The sequence below is a fragment of the Electrophorus electricus genome, chromosome 12 (assembly GCF_013358815.1).
Source record: "Electrophorus electricus isolate fEleEle1 chromosome 12, fEleEle1.pri, whole genome shotgun sequence".
NCBI lineage: Eukaryota > Metazoa > Chordata > Actinopteri > Gymnotiformes > Gymnotidae > Electrophorus > Electrophorus electricus.
Window position 1 is genome coordinate 15,768,802 of NC_049546.1, and position 19,296 is coordinate 15,788,097.

General features: G+C 43.3%; 1 protein-coding gene across 4 annotated transcripts in view; it reads left to right on the forward strand.

The window, feature by feature from the left end:
• The first annotated feature begins 12,894 nt into the window (after positions 1-12,894).
• The window catches only part of gabra4 (gamma-aminobutyric acid type A receptor subunit alpha4), a 21,863-nt gene continuing 15,461 nt past the window's right edge, over positions 12,895-19,296 (forward strand). For 2 of the 4 annotated variants that reach the window (XM_027017253.2, XM_027017225.2), the window contains exons 1-6: positions 12,895-13,652; positions 13,886-14,004; positions 16,184-16,251; positions 16,693-16,913; positions 17,066-17,148; positions 19,091-19,234. In XM_027017253.2, the coding sequence (XP_026873054.1) occupies positions 13,576-13,652; positions 13,886-14,004; positions 16,184-16,251; positions 16,693-16,913; positions 17,066-17,148; positions 19,091-19,234 (712 nt within the window). In that variant the 5' untranslated portion in view covers positions 12,895-13,575. Of the gene's footprint in view, positions 13,653-13,885; positions 14,005-15,707; positions 15,750-16,183; positions 16,252-16,692; positions 16,914-17,065; positions 17,149-19,090; positions 19,235-19,296 lie in introns of those variants that run through there. The other 2 variants (XM_027017234.2, XM_027017242.2) reach the window with 2 other exon arrangements.

The window sequence follows — 19,296 nt, forward strand, 5'->3', positions numbered from 1 at the left end:
GGCAATAAATCCCACACTGTCATGTCTCTGTGGTTATTTGACTGACAGTATAAAAATAGCAGGCCTGCATTTGAAATACACTTGTGCTCCGCTTCCCTAATTGGAAAGGCTGATTCTCTAGATTTGGCTTCTCTAGTTTCCTGCAATATTGTTTCCTAATGCAAGGCTACCAAGGAAGTAACTTTGTTGCAATTGCTAACTTTATATTTTTTAACTTTGTTTTTTAATTAGACCTTTTTGCACAAACCTAGACAACTAGAGCTTTTCCTTGCCTGTATTGCAGCTTATCCTGTTTTGGCTCTGCTGTCCAAATCTCCAGCACAGTGAGCTGGTACCTAGCACTGACCTCCAAGCTTCCTTCTCTTGTGCCCAATCCAGAGCACCAGATGTGTCTATATACAGTGCTATTCGGCTATAACTCAATTGACCGACATCCCATTCCGCTCAAGCAGGTTATTTTATGTACCGCTATAAGCAATTCAGATCACAACAAAGTCTAATTGTTAGTTAATCTACCGATCACAGGCCCCATCCATTAATGTAATTGTGGTGGTGTGACTGTAAAAGAGGAATGAAAAGCACTTTTTAGAAATGCACTGGATCCCACTCCACCCACGCAGAGTATGCAAATAGAGAGAGAGAGAGAGAGAGAGAGAGAGAGAGACAGAGAGACAGAGAAAGAGAGAAAGAGAGACAGATATATCTCCTCCCACCCATGCATGTATGACCCTGCATATCTTAAATCGGCGAGTCAACCCCCACACACTCACACATGAGCGATTTTAACATCCATGGGTCAGAGGTGCTCCCAGTACCACACGCATCTGGCGTTAGAGGGAGTCATGGCGCTCGTCACGAAATGGATGCAAGGTTGGGCTCGGAGGGCTGAGATCAAAGAGAGAAAGAAAAAGAGTGAGCGAGGGAGGCAGGAAGAGAGAGAGAGAGAGAGAGAGAGAGAGAGAGAGAGAGAGAGAGAGAGAGACAGAGAGAGAGAGAGAGAGAGAGAGAGAGAGAGAGAAGAAGAAGAAGAAGAAGAAGAAGAAGAAGAAAATCTGCGCTTTATCACGCAGTTATCACACAGTTTTGGGATGAAATTACAGTCCAGCAAGCCTTCAGAGTATTTTACACAGCTTGCATACATCCTTGGCTCAAAAATATGCTTGGGAGTTTGAGTTGGGTGCCAATTGACGGAAACAACACATGAACTGTGATTGGATCCCTACTGTCATTAGCACATTTCTCCATTAGCAGTGCCTGTGAACGGCATGGTTGCTCCATGCTGTTTTGGCACAATGTTACATACCAGTGCTGAAAGATTCTGCCCTGTGCCCCTGCTTGCACTGAGAGAGGAGAAAAGCATGAAGTCAGCATCTCTGGGTTCAAACCATGAAAACAGTGCGGAGAAGAACCATCACCTTTTCCTTCAGGTGTGTCACGCTTCCGTGGTTTCCGCCTCACACTGATGGGACGGGACACAGTCGAGAAGAGTGAGAAAGGAACGCCTTTTCCCCCACATCCTAAAGTAGGCTTAGAGGGCAGTGCCATCACAGTGTACAGGATTCACAGAACTAATTTGAAATGCTTTTAGCTCGAATATTAAATTACTTTCGAAATTCTGGTGAAGGCTCTATGGAACTCCATATCAGTTTTCTCTCTTATAAAGAAGGAATTACTAAAAGGGTCTGCAGATGTTTAAGGTACATAAGTGAAACCTGTGCTTTTTCAGATACACAACTAGAACATACATTCATTTACAGGATGGAGCCTTCAATAGCAAATGAAAAAAGGATACGTGACGAGCATAACACGTTATCACCAATATTTATGAATGTATGGAATGTTGCAAAAATATTCTACTTATTAATATTTGTAAAATGCATATTATGTATATTTTATATGTTTGATGATGACCTTTTTTTAATCAGTTTAATAAATTTAATCTCCTATACATTACTGGATTGCCTCATACATCTTGTTGTTACTCTGTACATAGCAAAGACAATCATTCTTGACAAGATCATCAATGTTTTTTTTCTGCTCTGAAACCCTTATTAACAAATCATTTCAGAGCTCAGCTGTTCACTCAGGCCTGCTGCTTTATCTGAACTACTGAATGGGGCATTGATCTCTGCCACCATTACCAGTGTGTGTTCCAGTCTTTTATCTGTGACGATACAGCGAGAGTCACTACTGCGGTTGCTTCACGCTGTATGCCCTGCGCACTAAACGACTTTTGAACGCGGTCGGGTCGCTGAACAGCTTTGCATTCTGTATTTTTGCATATATTATTGTTCCGTAACCCTGCTCTATGTAAATGTCCTCCGGTAAAGATGCCATCTGCCACTTTTCCTTCACTTCGCTACGGACGTTTCTGCATGCGTTTTAGGAGCTTGCATTATTTCTTGCAGACTGCAGGGCTTCACGCTATCAGTTTGGGTAGGCCCAGGTCACGATAGGAAGCCAGAACAGATGTGGCACTTTACGAATACATTCATTTTGAATTATTTGATGGACATGCTATACTCCATATGTTATCATAGCATATGTAATATATAATTTCACGCATAACAGCAAGCACAAGTAAGCCAGCAATGGAGGCATGCAGGCATCCTTTTTCAATGCAAAACACAGTTCCACTTTCACTGTATTCACAGTTTAAGACCATTCAATTAGGCAAGTGAATTAAAGAAATATTTTTGGTTATGAGACCCAAATAAAGCTCATTCAGAACCATGACAAATGCTTTTAAATAGAAAATAATCGCTTGAAGTGGACAAACTCCAGGAGTGCTAGGGTGGACTTGAAAGATTGTGGGGAGGTGTGAAAAGAGAGCACGCATTTCTGGAGGAACTCTACGAGGTTTCTTTAGCTATAGCACAGAAGCATGAGACACATTTTCTTCATTTGATCTTTAAGATCTTCATGCAGTGAGTGCCAAGTGTCTGTCTGCTAAAGGAATTATGCAAAAATAGTGATCAAATGAATACTGAAATGATTAGGAGTCAAGGTGGAAAGACCAGTGGACTGGCTGGCTAATTTACATAAAGACATGCCACATTTAATAATCCTTTTCGGTGAAGACGCTATTTCAATAAAACTTGACTGGTATTAATGCATAAAAATGAGTAGAGAATAGCTGGCATCAGATTTTTTTTTTTTCACAAGCTATCCCTTTAAACCAGAAGCTCTACTCCCTATTAGCAGGAAGAGAAGCAAGCCTGGCCCTCAGTGAATACCCGTAGTTAAGGGCCCCTGCCAAAACCTGCCCTGGCCCATCTGAACAATCTGCCACCACAGCTGAAATCCCTAATGCTCTGTCAATTCACCAGACCGCCCTTCCAATGCCCTCAAGCATACTGGCTATGTGTCTCTTCTTGCATTCTGCTAAATGTGACTTTTTGACACAAATATTTGAATGTGTTGACCAACATTGCCTTGGATGATTAGAATACTGTGAAATTACAGGTTTGTTTGTAATTTATGGACTTTGGTGAGGGTATATAGCTTTGCATTGTGCTCTGAAGTATCAGTATCTTTCTTCACTGAACTTGTGACTGGGTCATGAAAAGGTTAGATGAAGTCAATATGTATAATTAATTAATGCTATCACAGGCTGAGAAATGTGCATTATTAAAATTAGATGTAAATAAAAACATCTAATATTGTGCTATAGGAAGATATAATTACCATTAAGGCTTATTTAGCAAGGACTGCTCAATGTCCCACACCTCGGACACATATTCAGAAGGGAAATGTTCTTTTTCACCTCGGCCTTTTAAATGACTCAACATAGACCAGGTTTTTTTTTAAACCAGTTTGTCCTTCTGTTGAGAACGAGAGGGGGAAAAAATGAGCCTTTGAAGTGAATGTGTCTCACGGGCATGTACTTTTCTGGCACTTTGACTGGTTTAGTGATACATCTCAAATGGATCTCAGGTGGCTCAAGAGGACAGGCTTTGAAGGACATCTATGAGCCAAATGTAGCCTCATTTGTGCCAAGCAAGACAAGAGCAATGGAAGATTTGTGTGGCGCTACCTGCAACATTTGTACTAGGAAGATTCTTCTCCACACAGACCATATAGGCCAAGAAAACAGACGTTTACTGACTGATCTATAGGTAATATTAATACTGACTTAAAATAGCAGCATTTCATTAGGCTTCATGTAAATCTGTCTCAGTTGAAGTGTGCTGTGACCCAGGAGACCGAGGAGAGAGGAATACAGGAGTGGAGACGTCTCTCCCATTTGCACAGTCCTTGGGGAGCGATTTAGTCTTCCCAGTTCCTCTCTCTTTGTCTTTCCCTCCCATCCTCTTTTTTTTTTTGCTACCGTAAGCTGTGACTCACCATTAAGCATCGGAAACTTGGGTCTGCTGCCGAAACATTCCTGAAGGAAGCATCCTCTGGCTCTGACGATTATAAGGTTTGTGTGGGTACGGAGTTTCGGCCGCCGCGTACCTTTTGACTCAGCTTGGTTATCAAGTCACACAGTTATACACCCGGATTAAGCACAATTTCCGTCCTGAGCAGGAGGGAGCGGAATGTGAGTGTTCCCAGAAAATGCTCACCTCAGGGTGACTCATGACTCTGTGGCAGTACTTACATCCAGTAACATTCTGCTACCCCTCCAAAGTTTTGGGTCAAAGCAGTGTGGTATATGGATGGTATGTGATGTTCTGTTAAATAAATGAGCAGCATTTGTTTAACGCGTTAAAGAAAGAATTACCGCACTGCAGCAATGACTATAGGCTGTAGAATAAAATAAGAAACAGAATAAAATAAGAAACAGCTTAACAGAGAGTCAGACGGCGAGCAATACAAACCGCAAATGTGAATAGGTGAGCTAAAGACCAAGCCTTAGCCAAATGACCAATAATAGCACAGACTTTTACGCTTTGTCTGAGAACAAAAAGGGCATGTGTCACTTCGGCCAACTCCATTGTTTACACACACACACACACACACTGAAGGTGTCCTTCACCCCACACAGCCAGTTGGTAATTATCGATGCTCATCTGGTCCTGCTGGCTGGACAGCCGGTGAAAGGGAGAGAAAGAAAACGAGAGAGAGTGGCAGAATGAGAAAGAGAAAGAGAGAAAGAGAGATAGAGAGACAGAAAGATGTTTCCACACCCGCAGTGTTATAGGGCGGCTGTGGCGTTCTCCTGGATTTTCCAACAGAACAGAGAAGTAAAAACACATACTTTACCGTCATTACGGTTTCCTGTTGAACAGTGCATTATTGCATTTGACTCTTACACGGAAGTCTAACTCTAACCCTAATAAAGTGTCAAAAAGAACTCTTTTGATTGTTTTTAAATTTTGTGGGGAAAAAAATGTTTGCTCATGGAGACTTAACATCAGCATGTATTTATATTTACAGGATGCTAAAGTTATAGGAGTTATAGAATACTGGACACACACACACACTTAAATTGAAACCATGTAGTTAAGCCATTCACTTTTGCTAAAGACAATGGGTAGATGGCAGAAGTATGGGAGTCTTTGTATGCACATGTTGTAACATTTTAACAATAGGCTTCCATAATCATTTATCAACCTGCACACTGACAGTGACTCACACAATATCTTTTGAACCAAATCAAAAGAGCCACTGCATAATTTCTTTTCTGGGTAATTACACAGAGAGATATGGGTTCTCCTCTTCTAAAGAGCTTTTACCAACAATAAAACACTTACTGCTGGCTATTTAAGTGCAGTGGTCTGTGAACACAGCAGTAGAAACAAAACTAGACTGGGCATAAGAACGTGTGTGTGTGTGTGTGTACCTGCTTTAATGAGTTTACCTGCCTTATGTATTTACCTTAATGTCATCTTAATTAGCCATGCCTCTGTGTGTGTGTGTGTGGGGGGGGTGATGTGAGGTGAGTGCCTTCCACAATCATCAACCATCGCCATCCTTCATTTGCACTTAGAAATGGCCCCTTTCAGGAAACTCGGTCATGTAGAAAGAGTTCCACAGCTACACACAAAAACATCACTTAGGTCCTCATTAAAATAAACTGGCCCTGTTTGAATGGCAGGCTGCAGCAGGTCCATTGCCATGACGACAGCAATCATCGCACTTCATTTGTGGGGTTGCTTTGTGTGAGTGCTCCCCATTGCACCCAGTATGCTTTTAATTAGACCGGCACCGAAGACGGAGCTAATGATGAATGTTTGTGCTGTAGGATGTGCGCCCAGATGATGCTGAAAAACAAATGGTCCACATAGACAGCATTCGTTCACATGAACTCATACAACTGATATGTGTACAAAATAAGAAACATGCTGACTAGAGTCTGGCTAGTGCTGTTGTTATAAATGACAGAGTGAACATTAGACAAACTGATGGCAGTACTTGCGCTGAACTGGGCTTTGCTCTTGGCTTAACATGTATGAAGGCAATCATACTAAAGCAAGGACTGAGACTAGACCTGAAATTCAAATTAGGACCACTTCTATAGAAAACTACTATAAAGCCATACCATAAAACCCTCTTCAACTGGCCGTTCTATGATATTCCCCAGTAAAGCAAGTTTTAACTTGTTTAGTCTCAAATGAGAGATGTTCATCTGATATAGTCATTTGTTTTGTACTTAGCACCAAGACATAGGGCCTTATCCCCCTGTTCATTAGCCTCTTGTATCTCATGTCCTTTTCTAGATCCTGGCTTTCCATGCGTGGACATTTTATTGGCGGGTTGGGAACGTGGCCATTCATCCGGCCATCTCCCGAGAGCTCCCTGGGAGAATTAAGGCTTATTTTTGGAGCTCCTATTTATACCGCCGTCTCCTGGATAAGGAGCAGTTAGTGGAGCAGACCAGCATCCAGGCTTTTCGAGCCCCAGCATAGGAGAGATTTGGAGCTCTCCTCGCTCAGTCTTCCAGGAGAGTTAACTCAACACCCTGGGCAGATGACATGTATACGATTCACAGGTTAGCATTACATGCAGTGCTCCCTCAGAGGAATAGTTGAGTCAAACATCCTAGCATGGACAGCAGTTGTTAAAAGACAGTGGGGGGGGGGCTGGTTAGTAAGATCTAACATGCATAATGCTAAATAGGCCCTGAGAGCCTTCATTCACAGTTTATGGGTGAACAAACCCTTTAAAGCAAACTATGTCTATTAATTAAAGTAGTACAAGCAACGGCCAACAGCTGGTACTCCTTTTTTTTGGGGGGGGGGGGGGGTCATGTCAGTAACTTTCTATTCCAGCAACATGTTCTTTCTTTCTGCCCTTGGACTCTGCTGTCTTTGCATAATACTCCTTCTACCAACATGCAATCTAGGACAAAGTCTCAGGGCAAACCTGCTGATGGTTTAAATGCATTATTGTCTATTCAGGCTGAGAAATGTGTACATTTATACAAAAACAGGTGCATGCGTCTTGTTGTCTCCATAGCAACCCATAGCAACACAACAAGCAGGTGTCAATTTTGACTCCTCATTTATTTAGATACTTAAAGACCTAGTAGCTGGGAACAGTAAGGCAGAGCAGATTCTGTAACTTATCATTCTCTTGCATGCCCTACCTGTGTATCATTGCTGGCTTATGTGGATAGCACACGAGTGAGTTGGACAAGTGTTTCTGTTGATAATGGTGTCATGTGTAGCTATCCATGGTGCTGAAATATCATGCTGTTATGAATCCGGCTTGTTTCTGCCAATTTTGTAGAGCTGTACCTCAGCATTTCTGCTTCCTATTATGTAATGTTTTATAAGGGTCACCAACCTTAGAAGAATAATGGTACTTTAGTTGATATCTGTTATGTGGATTTTGACTCACTCTTACTGCAAGAACAGGAATAAATTTGAGAGGCTTAAAATGGCTTTGATACTAATACAAACGCACCAGCCCTTGGAGGGCTTTTGTGCACAGGTGACCTATACACACAGACACACATTGATGACAAATTAACAGAAAGAAATGGTCAAAACACTTCTGAACAACACACATCCTATTTGAAGTCTATTATGTGTAAAAGTGTTAGCGTCACCTTTTCATTTTATGAGGCCTAAATTGATCTGTAATGCAAATCGGCAAAATCTAATGCCAAGAATCAGAAGTAAATATTTGCCAAATTATTACCAGAGTTATCGGAGCCAATATTACAGTGTCACATGTAACCAAGACACGGTCAGCACTAAGCCTCGTTACCCTGCTCAGATCTCCATGCATTAAGCTTTATAAGTCCTGGATTCAATGTGCAAACATGCATATGTATTTGGGCTGTTAAGGACTGTGTGGGTGGCAGGTATTTATTGCCTAAACGTGGGGTGGTAGTGAAGCGCTTGGTAACACGGGCTGTTTGCACATAATCATATCACTGTCGTCCCTCTACCCTCAGGGCACTGGGAGAGGAAGAGGGGCGTCAGGGAGGGAGGAAGTAAAAAAAAACCACATTGCTGTCATATGCATCAGCGCACCGATTCGATCACCCTTTCATGAAATCTTACATCCCTTCTCCTACCTCTTCTCACACACACACACACACACACACACGCGCGCGCACACACACACACACACATGCGTGTATTTTTTTACTTTCTCTTACTCGCCCCACATTCACTTTTCTCTCTCTGTCTTTATCTCTCAGGCTCATCTTAGGAAAGTGTACGCCTATCCGTGACGTGAAGCCTCGAGCCGTCGGACAGGAAGTCTGCAGTGGGGAGGCTCCCTCTTGTTTCACTGGTTTATGGCAGTAAGGAGCAGCACTCACTTTTGACAGGAGCCTCAGCAGCAGACTGCGAATCCACACACGAGGTTCTCCTGCCGGGTTGGCGGAGATTCGGAGGCACTCGATCCCAGTTCACCACAAAGGAGGATCCACACTTCCACCTCTTCTTTCCTCTTCTCAAATGTTCTTGCACCTTGATTTTTCCTTTTGCCGTCAAGATGTTCACCAGGCTCCCCGTGGGCTGTGAAATAAGAACTCTGGTTGCTTCATTATGAAATGTCGTATAGAGAAGCTGTTTTTAATGAGGTGATGTTTATTACCCCTTTTCTCTATGCTTCGCCCCCACCATGCGATGCTCTCATTACCCCATGCTCTACTGCACTGGCTCATAGGGAGAACAGGAACCCCGAGGAGTCTAGAACTGATGACATGACACCGGTTTCCCTTCCCATGAAAACTGAACGACACACAGCGAAACCCACTGTAACTGCTGCTAGTAAACCTCCTCAGTTCTGAACGGATGTTGTTCAGTCTAACGGATGTTGTAATTTGTATGGACACTTATACTTCAGTTTGAGTGTGCTCGTGAAAGGCTTGTAAAGCAACTTAGCTTACACAAAGTTTATTTGCCGCAGCTGCTGCTAGTAAAGCTTATATCGGTCTAAATCCTGAATTCAGACTGACAGATGTTGTCATTTGAATTGATGCTTTTACTATAGCTAGTTTGGGTACATTTCTGAAGGGCTTATAAAAATACTTGAAAGGACTGTAAGTGGTGCTTGAGATGTTCACATTATGTCAAAAGCATATTGCGTGTCCTCATGATTGCAATGTTGCAATTAATATTTTCTGCCTCCCTCCCAAGATAAATATTTCTCTCTAAAGGATCAGGAGCTGTTTTGGTAGGATTTAGCTAGTTTGGAGACATTTTGCTGTTGTCAGTTATATGCTCTCCTTCTGCTCTCTCACTCCCAAAGTCCTGTGGCAGCCATCTTTTTCCCTCCTTTTAATGAGACAATTTTTTTTTTTTTATCTCCCCCTGCGCCTTCATGGAAATATGATCTCAGCTGGCTGCCTCATCACTTCCTGTCTCATTGCCTTGGTGACAGCACCCCCCACCAGCCACAGCAGATGTAGCCCCAGGAGCTCGGGCTGAGCCGTGGGGACTACGCAGAGACCAACGGCAACGGCACCGCTCCAAGCCACTTTCCCTCAACACTCCACCATTTGGCCTTCATGCCCTTATCTCATAGCACCGAGGGGGAGGGACAGAGGGATTGAGGAGTGGAGAGATGGAGGGATGGAGGGATGTAGGAGTGGAGGAGTGGAGGGAGGGGCACCAAACCTTGGAACCTACCGGAAGTGCTGTAAGACTTTCTCACAATTGATTTCTGTGATTTTTTTCCTCACGTCCTTGTCAATGCTGTGCTTTCGGTTTTTTGATCGCCTGAAGCCAGAACACTTTTTTTTTTTTTTTGTTCCATGCACTCATGTCGAAGATGTTGAAAGTATTATCATAAATAATTTCGGTACATGGGTGATCAGGGATTATGGACTGTTTGAAGACTAGAGGCACTGATCATGCTGAAAACAAGAAAACTATGGAGGATACACAACAAGCCATGAATTCAAATTAGGATAACACACAAAGCCGTACTGCAATGGGAAGGATGAGCTTAGTAAGAGGTTTTCCTCCATCAAATGATGACGATCCAGTGATTTGTCACACTGTTGTTGCAAGTAATAAGGAAGGACTACTCTCTCATCTGTGTGTCTCTGTGTCTGAGTGTGTTTTACAGGTGTGAGTACATACATGTGGATGTTTTCATGTCAGCTGCTTTTCTTTGTAAGGGATTTGATTAACAGAGTTCTGATATCTGAGTTCTGAGTCATTAGTTTCCTTCGCGAGGCCTCCTGAAGGGCTCTCTCTCTCTCAGGAGAACGTGAACACTGCAATAAAGTCTTCTCACTCTTTCTCTCTCTGTCTCTCCCTCTCTCTCACACACAAACGCCTCTCTAGTCCCACTGCATCCCTCCTTCATTCTCAACGCTCCCGATGCTTCCACACCCTCTCACTCCGCCCTCCCCCATTGTTCTCACAATGTCAAAATGCACCAGAGATGTGATGCATCAATTTACAGTGCATATTTGCCACCTTCCTGTTGATATCAACGTGCTTAACTCCATTGTCAGGAATCACCTCGTATCGCGGGAGGAAATTCACAGACACGTTATAGTGGGGTGTAGAATTGCGTCATCTAGCTCCACATGACTTATTGGTCGCTACATTTTTACAGTACTATTATTAATTTATCATTAGAACTATATAACTAATCATATGCTGTATAAAACCTTATCTTGCATCACTGCTTGGCTCTTTTTATTTTATATGAAATCTTGAGAATAGTAGCTAAATGGACTGTCACCATGAGAGGACCCTGTTCAGTCTGGGGCATGATGACACACTGGTCCAATCAGGACTCTCACAAGAAGAATGGGGCCTGTGTTTAATCATTATTTATGCAATAACTGAGCAGGAACGGGATTTTTTTTAAAAGAGAGGATCAATGCATTCAGATTCCAGGCTACTTAGCAGTGAGGTGCAAATCAAAATAGCCACCCCAATCAATAACAATATTATTAATATGCTGCCAGCTGCCATATCAAATGTATCATGAATACAGAGTTGATTTAATTCACTATGTGTGAACAGTGGTGAGGGAGAGAGAGAGAGAGAGAGAGAGAGAGAGAGAGAGAGAGAGAGAGAGAGAGAGAGAGAGAGAGAGAGAGAGAGAATGAAGGTAGGTTATCCTCTTGCTTCCTGCAGGGTGTTAAGCTTGACCGTAGCTCAAGAACTTGTTCCAGAGGTGCAGTGCATGCGTGCCGACAAACCCACACTGCACACACACACACACACACACACACACACACACACACACACACACACACACACACACACACACTCACACTAATGATACTGAGATGACATCTATCCTGCACTCCCATCTCTCACACAAAGACACACACACACCCGCACGCACACACACACTTACTTTTACATCTATTCATGCTGTAAGTATTATAGTACATCACATGGCCATAGATTTCTCTGCTTTGATACTCCAGAAATAAACACTGGCCCCTGGATGTTCCCAGAAACTCCAACAGTAGCCTCTTCTCTGATAGCTGCATGGTATGTTGTCTGTAGAGTCACAGAGAAGCATGCTCAATAGAATAGAAAAGGTCATGCTTCCTTATTTTAACTCCAAATTAGGACAAGCCTCAAAGGCCTTCTTAGAGGAAGAGAAAAAAAGACACTGCGTATATATATAAGGCCTACATGATCATAGATATGTGTTAAATAGCTGGTCCTAAATATTTCACGATACACCTCTGCATACAGCTATGCTTATACAGATGTGTTAATATCAATTTAGGACATGAGAGCAGTAGTGTGAATTATTCCTAGGCTCACATGAAGCCATGAGTCGCCCTCCTCTGTCTCAGAGAAAACCTCTCACCTGCTGTGGTAACAGAACTACACTACGGACTGCGTTGTCTGAATTGTTCTGAGCTTGGTAAGTTCAAACTGTCCTCACTGAGTGTCCTGTAACCCCGCTCACGTGCGTGAATGAATGATAGATGATGGCAACCCATGAACAGTGCTTCCTACAGCGCTGCGATGCGCTTGAATGTTAGCCTGCCGGTGTTAGTTAGCTTCCTCCCCCCATCATGGCTGCCACCGAACACTGCACCCAAGAGAACCCAACAACCAGCAGTACCAACTGCAATGGCTCTCAGCTTCGAAAGCAAACATACTGTTCCTCCTAGGATGGCAGTCCATGCCCCACCCTGGGGGCACAGGCACACACACACACACACGCACTCACACACACACACACACACACACGCACACACACACACACACACACACACGCACTCACACACACACACACACGCACTCACACACACACACACACACACACACACACACACAAACACACACACACACATTCCTTCAAAGACTGCCCTGTCCCAGGTGCACTGAAATCTGCGAAGCAGCATGCAGCCTGTCCCACTTACTGTACAGTGCAACTGTACCTGTGAAGGTGAGCGTGCCTGCGCGTGAGCGCGCGCGTGTGTTTGCGTTTGTCGTGAGCTTGTTGCGACAAAGTCTGACCCATTTGAACGTAGGGGCTTGCGTTTCATGATGGCACACTTTTTTTCATATACATTACAGGAATATTGAGCGTCCGATTCATTTGGGATATGCTGGCGATAGCCATAACCGAAACCCACGCTAATAAATACCTACAAGTGCTCTTTCAAATTTACACCTTATGTACATGTCAATTAACACTATTTCTCTAAAGTCCTGGAAAGCCCATCATGGCTTGTCTAGTATACTTTGCAGTTTTTGCCAGAGGGAGCGAGGTGTTGGGTACATCGACCCTGCTAACGAGGATTAACCCTTAGTAGAAGATGTCCAAACATTTGGACGTGTCGTCAACCGCCCAAGTTCGCGCTCTTCCGCGTCCTTCTCGCTGCTGCGTGAAGCACTGCGTGTGTTACGCGGCGGACGCACAGCCCAGTTTTGGCACTGAGAATTTCGTGTTGGCATCCAGCGCTGCGTCTCCGTTTTATCGCTTTTCCCAGCGCGACCCACTGCCCTAAGGAACGCTTTTGCACATGGGTTTGGTAGCGACAGAGTTGTGATTTGGGATGTATACGTCGGGCGAAAAGACGGGTCTCTAAACGGATGCTTGGCTGGCATTCTTTCTTTGTCAATCAAAAGATTGAAAAACCGATCTCCTGCTTTTCGGCTGTGATCTTTCCCCGGGACGAGACGTTTGGCACGGGGAAATGTAAAGAAGCCTAAAGTATGGCATGCAAAGATGGTTCCTGCCAAGAAGGAGATGGTGCACCCCACTTATATTTCGACTCTCTTCTACTTTCTCTGTTTGACGGCTTGGTGAGTTCCAAGGATCCATACGTTACGCTCTCAGCTCCAGTTATGACACTAGTCTAACCTCGTGGTATCTACACTGCGGCGTCAGTGCTCGAATATCAAGACAGCTTTTAGTGGGAGACCTTTATTTTGATTGTGATAAATAACTCTAAACAGATATTCTATCCTAGTCATTTTCATTTGTGTGCAAATTGATGTGCATCAAATCGAGTTATTTTGCTGTGTCTGGTTTTCAGCATAAAGAGAATATCTGGACAGATAAAGAAGGATGATAGATTATACCCAGAAAATTTCACACGTATATTAGACCGACTCCTAGATGGTTACGACAACAGACTTCGACCTGGATTCGGCGGTACGTATAAAAGCCAAAGCACAGTGTAACTAATTTTTGAAGTTAAAATTGGTGCTCAAATTGCGTTAGCAGGTAGGAAAAGTGAATCTTCCTTAGAATATGTGTGGATAATAAACATCCCCACTTCCCCTGCCTGGCTGGGTTAGGGTTGATTATTGCCTGCTGGATATGGTCTTCCGAGGATGTTGGGGTGTGGGTTAACTACGAGCTGCAAAGTCTCTCCTCCTACAACGCATTCTTTTTTCTGCTCTCGTTCTATGCATTAGATCTGTGCATTTGAATATCTAATCGAATTTCGTTATGTAAAGGGGCGGAGAAAGACGCTTATAGTACAATAGTTTTAATGGGGTTTTTTTCTGTGCTTAAAGCAAAAATGCCAATCACATTTTAAGAAAAATAAATTTTAATCACTTTTACTCATCCATTGTTCACCTCTCATGTCCAGCCTGTAGTATTTTACTACGGATTTTTTAAAATATATTTTCGTGATCAAGCTAACTGTTATTAAACTTAAGTTATAGGCTAAGTTTAAAACTTATTTTCCTGCAAAATGATAACTGTCAGGCTAGGTTGTATTGCGTTCACTCCAAATTGGAGGCTGCTCTTTACTGGTCGAGCGGTAACGAGCGGTAACGAGGCCTTACGGTCGCGCTTTTTACGTAACTTCTCCGAAGAGGCAGCGTATCACCCCAAACAGTACTCCCACCTGCACTTAACAAGCGCACTTTCTTGGAGCTGGAGGAGCGTATAGGGGGTGCAGCGCAGTTCATGCGCAGGGTCTTTCGTATTCTCATCACTTGTCTGCTTTATGTGGTGCGGGGTTTTTTTCCCCACTCCAAATATAAGTATTTTATAATTGACGTGCTAGTGCTGCGTTTTTGTGTACAGTGTAGTAACGACTGGGAAAAGCAAGGGTGTTCAGCAACGCAGCAAGACTCTCTCTTCATCAAGAGCTCCATATTCAGGACATGACTGAGATCAGTGGAGGGGGATATTTTGGGAGGCTTTTGGGAAGGGCTTAAATCTTGAATTGAATCAGGTGCAATTGCTGGTCCTGATTTGGCTGCAAACTTGGCAGCAGAACATAAGTGGATTTTTTAAATCTGTTTCCTTTTAGAACATACAGATGGGGGGGTTAATCGGAGGCAGCATATGCCTTATGCAGCCATAAACCGCAACATCGTCTATCTCTTCGGCATTCTAAATCAGCCCACCCTCTAATGTCTATAACCAAACGAGTATGCCACTCCAAGAACATGTACAGATAGATCAAAGATGCATCATACATCATGTTGCATCGTGTTGGAGAAAGGAGAGAATTAACATCAGAGTCTTTTATGTGGATGCCAGATTCAAAGCCACACTTAGTAATTTCAGGACAACCATGTGGCAGAACAACAAAGGAGCAGTCACACTAAATGTTCAAGAACAGTGGAGACAGGGAGATGTGAGATGTTTTGCCCTTTTGAAACAACGACTGAGTCCAGTATACAAGAAGTGGCGATATGAAGATGCATTTTTAAAATCCTTAAAATATTTTCTAGGTCCACTATTTATGTGACATGCACATAAATGCAGCGAGCGGAAGGTAGGACACATGATTATGGCGAACCCAGAAATCACTGTCATTATACACAGCAGAAGATAACATATATTTCAAAAATCCATAGCAGGACCAACAGTCCTAAAAAACACGGAACTGGAAAGCCAAAAAATGTGTGAACAGCAAGAACAGTGAGTAAGTGGTGAGTATGCATGTAGTCTTAATGAGTGAATAAAGAGTTGAAAACTGAATGTTGCAAGATCTGGAATAAAGCCTTTCACAATCGAGAGTGTAGCTGTAAATAGGTCTAAGCTTCCGCTAATTCCGAGTCACAAGGGGATGCCATAGTTTTTGATTGTTTGTTTGTTTGTCTTTACATAATTGGCTTTACTGCAGTCATGCCATATTCTGCAGTAATTCACTCAGAGTAATGAACATTTATCCTAGCAGTGTTAAACCGAGGCCCTCAAATCCAAAATCTGATTGTGGATTTTATTTTCACTAGGGGTTGATTTATGTAATAGAATATCTGTTTTTGAATCATAACCTGTAAGACTCAGGTACACAAATATTGGAATTTGCATATCATGGAGAATGAATTTCAACTGCAAAGGTGTCGTGTCCATTCCTCAATAGGTCCAGTGACTGAGGTGAAGACCGATATCTATGTCACCAGTTTTGGCCCAGTGTCTGATGTGGAAATGGTATGTATGAAATTAAATATGATGTGGCAATGTGTGTGTGTCTGTGTGTCTGTGTATGTGTGTGTGTGTTCATGCATGTGTGCACTCGTGTTCATTCATGTCCATCTTACAGTAAAACTATGTGAATCTGTATACATCAAATCTTGACCAACATGCAGCGCCTCCCATGCAGAGTTGATGTGTGATGAAATGGATTCACAGTCTGCAACTAATTAGCAAGCAAATGGTCCAGGTACCCTGACAGCCAGTGGTTACTTGTGAAGTTCCCTAGATGCTGGAATAATGCTCTGAAGTGTTTAGATACTGTGAATGAAAATTTAGCAGTTCTCCTTATGTGCATTGGTTATAACAAGCCATTTTAAACAATAAACTGCATTCACATTCACATTCACTAGTTTCAAAGATCATTATCCAGTTGCTTTGGTTCTCTCTGTTTTTCAGGAGTACACAATGGACGTGTTTTTCCGACAGACGTGGGTCGACCGGAGGCTGAGGTATGAAGGGCCGGTCGAGATCCTTCGGCTGAACAACCTGATGGTGACCAAAGTGTGGACTCCTGACACATTCTTCAGGAATGGCAAAAGATCTGTGGCCCACAACATGACCGCCCCCAACAAACTCTTCCGGATCATGAAGAATGGCACCATCCTCTATACCATGAGGTACAATGCACACGCAAACTGCAATGAATGTCAACAATTTTGTAAATCCCGTTTTGGTTTCAGGAGGGTTCAAACAGTGTTTTTGATTTGTGTGTGCATGTGTGTGTGTGTGTGTGTGTGTGTGTGTGTGTGTGTCTTTGTTTTTTATACAGGCTGACAATTAGTGCAGAGTGTCCAATGAAGCTAGTGGATTTTCCTATGGATGGTCACTCATGTCCACTCAAGTTTGGCAGCTGTAAGTTTTCTTTGATTCTTTTAATGTTAGCGGTTTGCTGCAGTAGGTGTGAAAAGATAATACACCAGTCTGAGACAGACCTTTCGCCAAAACCAATAAAGATAACACAGCTAATTGTTTTTAGAATCAACGCCGACATTTATAGCAAATTACTAAAATATGATGTGTAAATGACATAAACATTACTAAAATCATGCATGTGTTCAGTGTTTCAGTTTTAAAACCAAATAACCTTTTAAATCTGTAGAAAAACCGACCAAAGCACCCACAGGATGAAATCCTTTAGACAGTAAGAGTATGGGCAGAGGAAAAGACTTTGTAGCCTCGAAACCTCCGTGAGCCTCTAGTCCCTGAGAGGAAGACTGCTTCTAATTGGAGGGAGAGGAAAGAGTTCTCTTAGGGAGGATCAGACCAAAAGTTGTTTAAGTAGAAAAGTTGTGCTTTGGATATCGCTTCGCTTTGCAGGAAGTATATGCACAAGTGCAGCTGTCCCTGGATATATTTCTCTGGGTTTTTTGGGGTTTTTTTTTTTTTTTTTGTAAGCAAATGGAATATTCTGCTGTAGCTTATATTTAAATGCATTAATTTGATACAGAAGCAAACTGCCTTGTTTGTTATTCTAAAATTTCAGAGCTATCACAGTTCTCCACATGCAGGGATTTGAGACAGGTTCACCACACAGGAGGAATAATTACTGTTCCCACTGCAAAAGAAAATAAATACAAAATTAGATCATCTGCTCAAAACCGAACAAAGAATCATTATATCAGCACAGTCTCCGCGATGGTCAGTCAGCAAAACGAACGCTAAAAAGAAGAAGGGAGGGAAAAACTCATTTCCTACAGAGGAATCTGTGGTTGGTGCACAGCATGGGGCTTTTATCATTGCAAGCTGACAGATTTAGAGATAAAATCATTTGAGGAGATGGAGGAAAGAAAGCTCCACTGGAGTCATGGGGTTTCGGAGCCCCTCCACCCGAACCATTAGATTGTGACATTGCGGAGGAGGACATGTGATTTCTGGAATGTTGGTGGCAGGGTTAAGAGATGACCTCGGCCTTAGAGAAAGACAACGGAGTCCGGAGCAGCCGAGGAGGTTGCCCTGGCTCTGTTTAGTGCCAAGCATTAGTTTTCTCCATCCTTCTCCTTCTCGCTCTCTGTTCTCTCGTTTGTCTATTCTGTTGGGGAGTTTTTTCTAACTTTTGTTGCTCTCAGTGTCTGATTACCTTCTGATTCCTAATTCTTGCGTTAACCCCTACAGTATGCACGTTCACACACACACAGAAGCACACACAGGCATCTTCATGGTGGCGAGTGTTCCGCTTCAGCGATACACTTTTTCGACTCTGTATCACACTGGAGAGAAAGAGCGAGAAAGAGAGAAGGAGAGATCAGAAGAAGAGAGATGGTCTCAAAGGAGGACAGGAGAACTGGGACCGTGGAAACTGGCTTGCCCATCAGACCCCGCCCCTCACCACATGGCCACACCTTCATTGGGCTGTTGATGCTTTGAGCTCTACCCAGGTGGATCCCCCTCCAATCATGAGCCGCTCCTGTTTTGGATGAGCACCCAGAGAGGTGGCCCTCATTGCACAGGGGTGACTGCACCATGCATTGCGGGGCTAAGCGCGATGCCGTTGCCCGGGTTACCGTGCTGACACACACACGATGGATGTGACACAGCAAGCCGATTGACAATGACCGTGTCCTCTCTAAAATGATCACACGTGTCATCCACTCTCATATAAATGCATTACGGCATGCGCTTTGTAACGGTGTTATGCGCTTGGATGCTGGCAGCCTTTTCCACTCCTCTGCACCCACACAAACCGTTGGATTCCTTCCGCATTCGTTTCGCTCCTTCCTTGTCCACTCTAACGTTCTCCTGTCGGCTCCCGGTCCGTCCCTGAATAAACTCCAAACGACCGCACGCTGTCTTTCAGACGCTTACCCTAAGACCGAGATGATCTACACGTGGACCAAAGGGCCTAAACACTCGGTGGAAGTCCCTCCCGAATCCTCCAGCCTCGTGCAGTACGATCTGATTGGGCAAACTGTCTCCAGCGAAACCATCAAGTCTATCACAGGTACACGCATCTGCCTTCAACAAATGGCTTTCTTTTGCAAAGAATCTTTATCGAATATAGGT